The sequence below is a fragment of the Danio rerio genome, chromosome 21 (assembly GCF_052040795.2).
Source record: "Danio rerio strain M-AB ecotype USA chromosome 21, GRCz13ab, whole genome shotgun sequence".
Taxonomy (NCBI): domain Eukaryota; kingdom Metazoa; phylum Chordata; class Actinopteri; order Cypriniformes; family Danionidae; genus Danio; species Danio rerio.
Genome location: NC_141041.1, coordinates 8,487,113 through 8,497,500, shown reverse-complemented (window position 1 = coordinate 8,497,500; position 10,388 = coordinate 8,487,113). Strand labels below are relative to the sequence as shown.

Here is a 10,388-nt window from a genome sequence, read left to right as displayed (position 1 = left end):
ATGCAAATCATACTTCCCGCACGGCTCTCAAACGGTCGCTCTGTGCAACAAACTGAACGCTATTTACAAATGTATTAGCTGTTATTAACAGCCTAAGCAGGTTCTGTTCACTAAAGTAGACATGATTCTAAGGTGCGCGCATCCTCTCTGAGGTAAAACAGCTTTCGGGGCTGTGAATACGTCATTACATTATGACAGATTTTACAATTTTGGGGTGAATTACCATTTTTGAATCCATTTTGTGGCGACAGGGCATGGAAGGGCATCTGGTAAGGCTTGGGTTGCAGCACGAAGGGCATGGCGACCCCAGATTAATAACAGGACTAAGTCAGAAATAAAATGAATGAATGAATGAATGAATCCAATTTAGCAGATCTCCGAGTCTGGCAGGACACTTTTAGCTTAGCTTAGCATAAATCATTGAATCGGATTAGACCATTAGCATCTTGCTAAAAAAAAAAAATAAAAAGAGTTTTCATTATTTACCCATTTAAAGTTTGACTCTTTTGTCGTTTACTTAGACTGAAAATGAAATGTTTTTATTTTCTAGGCTGATATGGCTCATTCTGGCGTAATAATCAAGGAACTTTACTGCCATACATTGACCGTAGCAGCACAATATTACCATATGCACCACATGAATAAAACCAAGCTAGGAAAGTAGGCAACAACACTGTGTAAATATTTAGAAAATCACATTAAACTCTAATATAAATTTCATTTAAATCTACAAAAGACAGAAATTCTGAAATTCTACTTAAAATTATTTTGGGTGCACTGTCCCTTTAAGTGTGTGTTCACAGTGCTGCGTCTCAGTCTTAAGGCTTTTCTCTTTCCTCATGAGTTCAGTCTTCTGCTTGCAGTCATGTGACAGTGCCAATTCAGTTAGGCCTAAATAACATTAACAGTCCTCAACATACCAGCGACACTCACACAAACCATCCAACCAACAGAAAACCATGATCTCCAAATCAGGAAGCAAAAAAAAAATGAAAGAAATCCATACAATACTAGAGTATAAAGAAGGATTAACCAGCAATGAACTCATTTTGAGACACAATAAATGACTCAGATCTCGTAAATCCCATTAGATGAACAATTAACGGAGTCGGTAATGTAGGAAACAGCACCAGTCTTCCTGTCTGAGGGAAATCTGTCTTTTAGTATGATTGGAACAGATCCCTCCAAACTAAATGGAGTCATTAGATCCCATCGGATGAGGACATGTGGGTTTCACATCATAACCGTCTTTTAAAGATACACACTAAAGTCAAGTGAACAAATATAGTAGGAACAATAGATTTACATTAGTCCCATGAGTTCCAGAACCTTGTTAGATACCTCAATGCATATACAAAAAACAGGCCTAGCTTCATTACTATCCTGATCTCAGTACACATGATGTGATTTAAAGACACACTGACCTCTGCTGGAGGAAACAAATAACTGCAGGAGGTTTTTTTTTTTTTACTAAGTTTTATATACAGTTGAAGCCAAAATTATTAGTCCTCTAGTCAAATTTTGATTCACCAAATGATGTTTAACAGTATTAAAACAGTAATTTCCTCAAGAAATGTTCATAATATTTCCGACAATATTTTTTCTTCTGCAAAAAGTCTTATTTAATTTAGTTTGACTTGAATATAAACTGTTTTTATTTGTTTAAAACAATTTTAAGGTCAATATTATTAGCCACCATTTTATTCTTTCTTTTTACTTTAGCTCAACAACTACTAGAAAGATTTCTGTAGCATCATGTGATGCTGAAAACGTAGTAATTACGACAAATATTCAACTTTGCATCATAGGAATGATTTACATTATACTAATACAGAAAACAAACTATTTTAAATTAACATTTTGAAATAAAAATCTTACAATATTATTGTTTTACTCCATCTATATAATAATAATAAATTCATTAATTAATGCAGTCATAATGAACAGAAGAGACGTCTTTCAACAACAACAAAATAAATATATAAAGCATGTTTAAAACTTGTTTAACCCTTTTGCACTGTTGGAGATGTTTTCATCTGCTCTAGGGTGAAAGGCAACCAGAGCACAAATATACAGTCTTTGTTTTTGTTTACTCCATGTAGTTCTGAGTAGAGCTTAGATCGGACCCAAAACATGAAACCCGACCCTACCTGAGCCCATGTACCTTGTGTCTGAGCCTGTCCTGTCTGACATTAACTGTAATTATGAGTCTGTGCCCGATTTAAACCCCAATATTTGTTTAAACTACAATTCTGAATTTTTAGAACTACAGAAAATAGTTCAGATCTTAATGAATGTTGTAACAAGGACGAAGCTTGTAAACTGCATTGTTTATTCAGAGTGGATAATAAAAAAAGAGAACACTGAAGGCTGACTATCATCCTTTCTGCAATGGCAAGCTTGCTTTTTGGCATGTCTGATCTCGCGAGGAAACTTCGGTATTTTACATTTTGCTAGTTTAGTGGCTAATTTGTACAAATTCGTAAGAGTTCAGTCGTATGAAAATGTAAGATGTTAAAAAGTAGGTGTGGCACCCAACCCCACCCCTAACCGTCATTGGGTGATGAGCAAGTCGTACTAAATTATACGAATTAGATTGTAAGAATTCATAGAAATTAGCCACTAAATCAAAAAGTTACGAACTGCCGTGAGATTGCATTGATAAGTCCCTGTATTTACGCCTCTTTCACACTGCCCGTGTGAGCAACGTGTATTATTTTGGCGTCCATGTTAACGCATAAATATTAGAGCTGTCGTGCCACACACAGAAGCAGCACGTCAATGCGGAGTGTGAGCAGAGCTGAAGCAGCAATGCCATGTTCATCTTGATGCTGGGTCTATTTTTGCCAGAGGAGAAGATGCTGTTGCAGGAGCTAGAGCGTTGCTGTGCATGACACATGTCGGCAATTGTGCAACTTTGTAGACTCACGCATGTTGCTTAGTCCAACTTTGCTAAAATATTTGTATAATATTTCTTATTATGGCATAGCTTTCCACCCAATTAGGCTAATTAAGCAATGACTGGAAAAAAAAATGCTTGATCATGGCCCAGCCCGGTCCGAAGATCAGCCCAATCCAATAAGATCCCAAATCTGAGAGCCGAGGTGCATTTTTAGATTTTTTTTTTTTCAGATTTTCCTCAAGGTAAGTGCACAAAAGTCACTCTCACACACATATACACACTTTAATTAGCTGTTATATAACTCCCTATAAAATTACATAAACATTAATTAGCTGTTAAACTCCATATAACTAATAATAGCTTTTTTTTGCACAGGCCTATTCAAAGGGTTAATGCTGCCAACTGATGATCAACAGTAAAAATTGTACCTCCTCCCAAGAGAAAAAACCACCAACAATCAAAAATACATGACTATATGGTGTCATGGCTTAAAAATCAAAAAATGTGCTTATAATGGAAGTCAATGGGGCAGAAACAGCCACCAACTATAAATTAGGGATTTAAAAAATGTAATCTATGCTGCACAAAAACTAACAATGCATCAAAGGCAATGCTGTTGCTAAAAGATTTATGAAAAACAAGTGAAACTAAATATTTATGTGATTTTTTTTTAAAGCAGTTTAATTTAGTGGATGTTTTTATCCCAGACATAAAGAAAGTGGAGTAAATTTGAACAGTGCACAAGGGTTAAAAATTGATAAATAAATCTAAGTTTTTAAAAGCATTAAACATCACAATATTTCTGTGATAAAAACTTTTGCATCAACGATCCAAAAACAAACAACTAAAATGAACAGCAGTTTGCACATGGACCCTGAAGTGATGATAACTCTGATCTGCTCTCCATGCAAATATTACTAAGGCAGTTGACCTTGCAAATGAAGTACATGTGCCTAAAACCTTAAATGAGGGCACTCAATGTGAAGAATGCGGAGAGACCTACAGAATCCAGTCATAACAACTACATAAGTTGTATTACCTAAACAAATTAATCAACACTAGAGCTGTACATCTTAACAAATCCTGATGTGCTCTAGTGTCTGTGAATAATACACCACATAAAGACTACTTATATCTGACCTCTGCATGTGGTTTGGTGAAGCCTGATTTGTGTTGGGACAGGATGAAGGAATTGAGTGGAACTTAAGCACGAGTGGGACTATGCTAAAAAGAAAATGAATAAATAAATGAATGAATGACAGTGTAAAAAACATTTGTTGAGTTACTGCAGAGTTCAACCATAATGAAGCAAAAGTTGATCATTTGCACATTTTTAAGCCCTAAGAGAGTTTAAAGCATTCAGAGACTTTCAGGAAATTTAAAGAGAATATTTTTGAACTATTTAAACAGTAAAGTCTTTGCAGAGTGTTATTTTATATTTGATTTTTTTGTATCTAAATACGGTTTGACTAGTCTGAAAACCACAAAGCACTGTTTATTTCACATTTTTTGTTTGCTCTGTTGCATTTAGCTATACTTGAAATTTGTTTATTACATTCCATGCATGATTTGTTCCCCTACAGCAAACTTGTTGCTGGAAGGCCAGTGTCCTGCAGATTTTAGCTCCAACCCTAATCAAACACACCTGAATGAGCTAATCAAGGTCTTACTAGGTATACTTGAAACACCCAGGCAGGTGTGTTGAGGCAAGTAGGAGCTAAACCCTGCAGGGACACCAGGCCCTCCAGGAACGAGATTAGTGACCCCTGCCCTACAGAATCATGTCAATCATCATCTTCTTCTTCGGCCTTAGTCCCGTATGGTTGCGGGGTCGGCTCTTTGGAACAAGTCCTCCATTTAGACCTGTCCATATGATAACAACATTTTTATTTTATTTTTTTACACCTTCCAGCCGGCCTGTCGTCTGTCTCATACACTCACACACTCATACGGACAATTTACCCTACCCAATTCACATGCAGCCCGGAGGAAACCCATGCGAACGCAGGGAGAACATGCAAACTCCTCACAGAAATGCCAACTGAGCCGAGGTTTGAACCAGCGACCTTCTTGCTGGGAGGCGACAGCACTACCTACTGCGCCACTGCTTCGCCCACAATCATGTCAATAGAAAATTAATCAATTGTTTCCAAAATAGATGTATTCGAGTCATCAGGTGAAATTGTGTGTATATCGCAAATTATATCACAGAAATACAAAATATTGCAATGTCAGATTTTCCAGTATCGTGCAGCCCTATATGATACCAACTTTACCTCAATTTTTTTTTTTTTTTGATGTACCAAGATTATTTCCTTTAATTTTATTAAAGATTGAGATAAAGTTGATTTTATATTCGCACACTGGTTCAGTGACAACTTTTGACATGCTCCCTATACGGTTTACCATTATACTTTGCATATTCGGTCTGAAATCACATGCAAGTATGCCTTCAAAACAACATTAGCAACATTAGCGAATATCAAACCAACTTTACCTCAAACTTTAACAAAATTGTAGACAATAATACTTATGGTACATCAAAAAGTGTGATTATCATCACCATCCGACAAGCTAATTGAGCAAAGATTGGGGCTTAAATTTGAACATCATAACGTTAACTTAATTGACTAGAAAATTAGGTGAATAACTACAAGAAGGTCCACTGTTTGAAAAGATAAAAGAGCCACGCTTTCAATAGTCTGGCTACGGGCCTGTATTACGATTACTAACATTATATGGATGTGAGTGTATTTCTTACTTCTTGTAGTCGGCGCTGAACAGGCTGAAAGCGGCCGCTCCTCCGCTGATGCTCGCCTGGATGTTGCTGTTCTCCTGCGCCGCGTCCACGCCGGACTCCACCGAGCCCCCCTGATCATTATAGGACACACTGTTGGCGGACATCCCGAGCATTTATCCCGATCACCGACCTCGTTTATCCTCTGATAATGTGCTTAGGCTTTTAAAAAACTTTTTTCTACTCCTGACGTGCAACTTTTTTCCTCTTCCACGCAGAGTCGGAAGTGAGCTGGAGTTCAGTCACATGACCGTCACATGACAGCAGCGTGACGAAGCCCAAACACAAGAAACTCTTTTTGTTTTTAAAATATGCGTTGTTTGTTAATTGCCTTATTTTATGATGCAAATTATTAAATATATAAAACTAAGTATGAGTTAGATTAATACTGTGTTATATTAATATTGTTTTTGTAAAATGTTTAAAATAAAATAATAAAATGGTCATATATTCATAAAATATAATAAAGGTAAAACTAATAGTTTATTTTATTCACAGTATGTACTGTAAGCAGTGTGACAAAGACTAAGCAAAACGTTCCTTCTGTTTGATTATATTGCGTATTATATTATTTAGTTAACTGTATTGTAATTTGTATTTTCAAAACTTTCCAATTTAAAAGGGCTATTGTTGTTTTTTCCATTTTATTTAATAATAATCTTATTTCAGGATCACAGTTAATTGTTGAGTAACCTATATATAAAGCCATTAGGCTCAACACGTAATATTGTTTTCGCAATAGGCTACAATTAATATATATATATATATATATATATATATATATATATATATATATATATATATATATATATATATGTGTGTGTGTGTGTGTGTGTGTGTGTGTGTGTGTGTGTGTGTGTAAGTATATATATATATATATATATATATATATATATATATATATATATATATGTGTGTGTGTGTGTGTGTGTGTGTGTGTGTTTATATATATATATATATATATATATATATATATATATATATATATATATATATATATATATATATTTTTTTTTTTTTTTTTTTTTTTTAAAGAAATTTTAACTTTTTTTCAGGGGAGTGGCAAAGACTAAATAAGGGATCACTTCTCTGTAATTGTTGTTGTTTTTTCCATTATATTTATTAATAATTTTATTTTAAGATTTAAATTAAGCATATCATCCAAACACTCTCACACTTCCTTTCTATATATATATATATATATATATATATATATATATATATATATATATATATATATATATATATATATATATATATATATATATATATATATATATAAGAAAAAGTAACTTTTTATTCAGCAGTGACAACATTAAAAAACATCAATCCTCTAAAATGATTTTTGTAAAAAAAAATAATAATAAATAAATATAAATATTTAATTCTCTAATGCAATTTTTATTATCTTTTTAAATTATTAATTAGGCTACAATTCACAAACTTTTAAACAAAAAGATTTTCCATATTATTTATTCATAATCTTATTTCAAGATCGAAATTAAACATATCATCGAAACATTATCACATGTTCTTTGTATTTTCATATTTCCTGAATAAATTATTCAAAAGAACATCGGGCTATGTAAAATGATCCAATATTCCTAAATCAGCTGTGATGCTTTTGATAACCAGCAGAGGGAGACTAAGTCTTGGTAGTGTCACAGATACTGATCTGTATTCAAGAAAAAAGAATTATATATATATATATATATATATATATATATATATATATATATATATATATATATATATATATATATATATATATATATATATATATATATATATATAAAATAATAAATTTTTCTTTAATTTTTCTTAATTCACTTTCGGTTGTTTTTAGCTGTTAAAACACATTTTTTCATGACGCTTAAGGTTGCAAACCGCTGTTTGTTCTCAAATTAAAATCACTATCATAATAATAAAAGTCACTGGATTGGTTTGCATAATAAACCAGAAGTCTGGCACATTTGCAAACAATTCTCATCTTCCGCGTTGCAATGCAAATTAAGGTTGAAAACAAACCTGGTTAAAATATGTTTAAGTCTAAATATATAGCCATACCCTGTAATGGTACAATAACATATGCTTTATTATATAGCTAACATGTATGTACGTTTGTATTTTATTTTTACTTTAGACATTTTGGACATAAAATAGGCTGAAGAATTTAAATGTCTAGAAATCAGAAATTAGAAAATAATTGCGTAAAATAAAATGTAAATATATTTTTAAAAACAGATTTGATAAAATATATATTAGAAATACACTTAGAATACAATTACATTAATAAAACCATTCATATACATGTTTTCCATATGCAAAGTATCGATATAATGGTTTTAATTTTACTCAGATTGTTTATTTCAGTTTCCATCATCAGCCTTCAGAAAACACTTTAACGTTTTCAGTCGCCGTTTTTTCTCTCTCTCTCTACTTCCCATTTTTCTTTTCTCCTCACTTCCACATGTTTGACCCTCAAGTCACCTGTGTTTTGTAAAGCTTTTTGTGGAAGTCAAAAGTTACTCTTTAAACCTAAACCATCGTTTGATTGTTGACTGTAGCTGAAGTGTCTGATTGTAAAGAGATGCGTACAAGGCTTTTTTTCTCTCTTGTGTTTGAAGAGCAGAAGGCTGGAGGTCAGTCAGCAGACTTTACACTGATTTAGGGAAAGAAAACACTCCGCTTTACATCAGCTCTACAGGTCAGATTTCAGTCTAGGTCAGTATTACATCATAGATTGCCTCATTATAAATACTGCTGAGGTTTATAAGTACACACACACACACACACACACACAACAGGAAGGAGAGAATGTGATTTTATAGATCTGACGTCACAGAATGGATGCCAGATTATTTATAGGATACAAAAGTTGAAATGCCACTTGTCATTTGAAGTGATTGTTAAAAAAGATTGTTAAGTTTTTAGTTGAAGACAAATGCATTTACCACCTAAAATGTAGTAATACAAATATGAGAAATGTGTTTCAGTCAAAGAAAAGAATCACCCCCAGGGGAAAATTTTGTTGAAATTCCCGAATAGATCAAATTAATTGGAAAAAAGCTTGGCTCTTATACTTTACAAATTTTGTGTTCCCAACAAAGTTAAAGAATTACATTTAAAAGTGTTACACAATATCTACCCCACAAACGAGATTAAATATGGAAATCCTAATTCAAATTGTGTCTTCTGTAGCTCAAGTATCAAATTGATTGAACATCTTTTCGGCAAATGCCCAGGTTAAAGTGTTTGGTCTGATTTATCCGTCTTTTTTACATCAAAATGTAAGTTTAACATTGATTTTTCCATGTGTGATATAATGTTACTCTTCTAATGACAAACATAACATAGACTTAATGGGCAATTTATTTTATTGGGTAAATATTATATTCACAAATGTAAATTTATTTTCTTCATCATTACCTCAGTTGCAGAATTTTCTTTGTGACTTAAATTGTTTAATTACTACTTTACAAAATGTTTACCGCAAAAAAAAAGAGTTAAAACTGACATTTTATAAGGACTTTGTAAATATGATTTGATTTGATAGTTTGCCCCTGTACTTTTTAATATCTTATTTTATTATTATTATTTTTATTATTATTAATTTTCCTTGTTTATGGCTAAAACACATTAAAATGGGATACAAAAGCTTTAGTTGTGTGTTTTTGTGTTTTATGTCAGCAATGATGTTAAGTATATCTGGAATTTCACTATTACAAACACGTCTTCAAACTATAGACTAGCTTAACACATTTTTGATCTAATAAAATAATAAAAAATTTATAAAAATCTAATTTTGACTATAGACTAGCTAAATAAATTAAACAATAATAATTATTAACGGTAAAATTACATCTAAATAATATTAATATAATAAAATAGTTTTTATTATGTTGTAATAATAATTTGTCAAAATATTTGTATTTTATATACAATATATATATATATATATATATATATATATATATATATATATATATATATATATATAAATATAAACAAAAAGCAGACACTACAGATCTAAAGTTTAAAAGATGTTTGCTCAGCTGTTTAACTGTCAGCTTATAATTTGAATCCAAGGTGGAAGAAAGTAGTTCCTCATACAAAAGGGTTATTGAGACTCTCCATGTTTGATTTTGTTTTTATATACACAATTATGCCGTCAAACTGTTGTATAAACGCAATATTACATTCATAGCAGTGCGATATGGCTGTATATCGGCAGAAGTGGGGGCACTAAGGCCAACGAACACCTCTCACAAGTGCCGATATACAGCCATATCGCACTGCTAATCGTGTGATATTGCTCATATATATATATATATATATATATATATATATATATATATATATATATATATATATATATATATATATATATATATATATATATATATATATATCAATATATATATAATTTTATCGATTATAATAATTATTTAAAAAATGTATTAAACATTATTTTATATTAGGCCATCAATATAAAATAATAATAAAAATCTAAATAATATAATTTATTTTAAAAAATCTATAATATTATCAATTTAATCTAATGATATGAAATATGTTATTATTATAATGTCACATATGTATAAAGTATATAATTTAATACATTTTATAAAATTCATTTTTATTTATTTTAATACACATTTTCAACAATCATTTTAAGTCTTTAATTGA

The 10,388-nt window shown here is 31.5% G+C and overlaps 1 protein-coding gene across 4 annotated transcripts in view; it reads right to left on the bottom strand.

Moving 5' to 3' along the window:
* Positions 1-5,932, bottom strand: part of ap3b1a (adaptor related protein complex 3 subunit beta 1a) — a 762,544-nt gene extending 756,612 nt beyond the window's left edge. For all 4 annotated transcript variants that reach the window (XR_015519913.1, XR_015519914.1, XM_087300589.1 and 1 more), the window contains exon 1: positions 5,664-5,932. Coding sequence is in view for 2 of the 4 variants with exons in the window: in XM_087300589.1 (XP_087156715.1) it covers positions 5,664-5,815 (152 nt within the window). In the remaining 2 variants the exon portion in view is untranslated. The remainder of the gene's footprint in view (positions 1-5,663) is intronic.
* Positions 5,933-10,388: the final 4,456 nt, after the last annotated feature.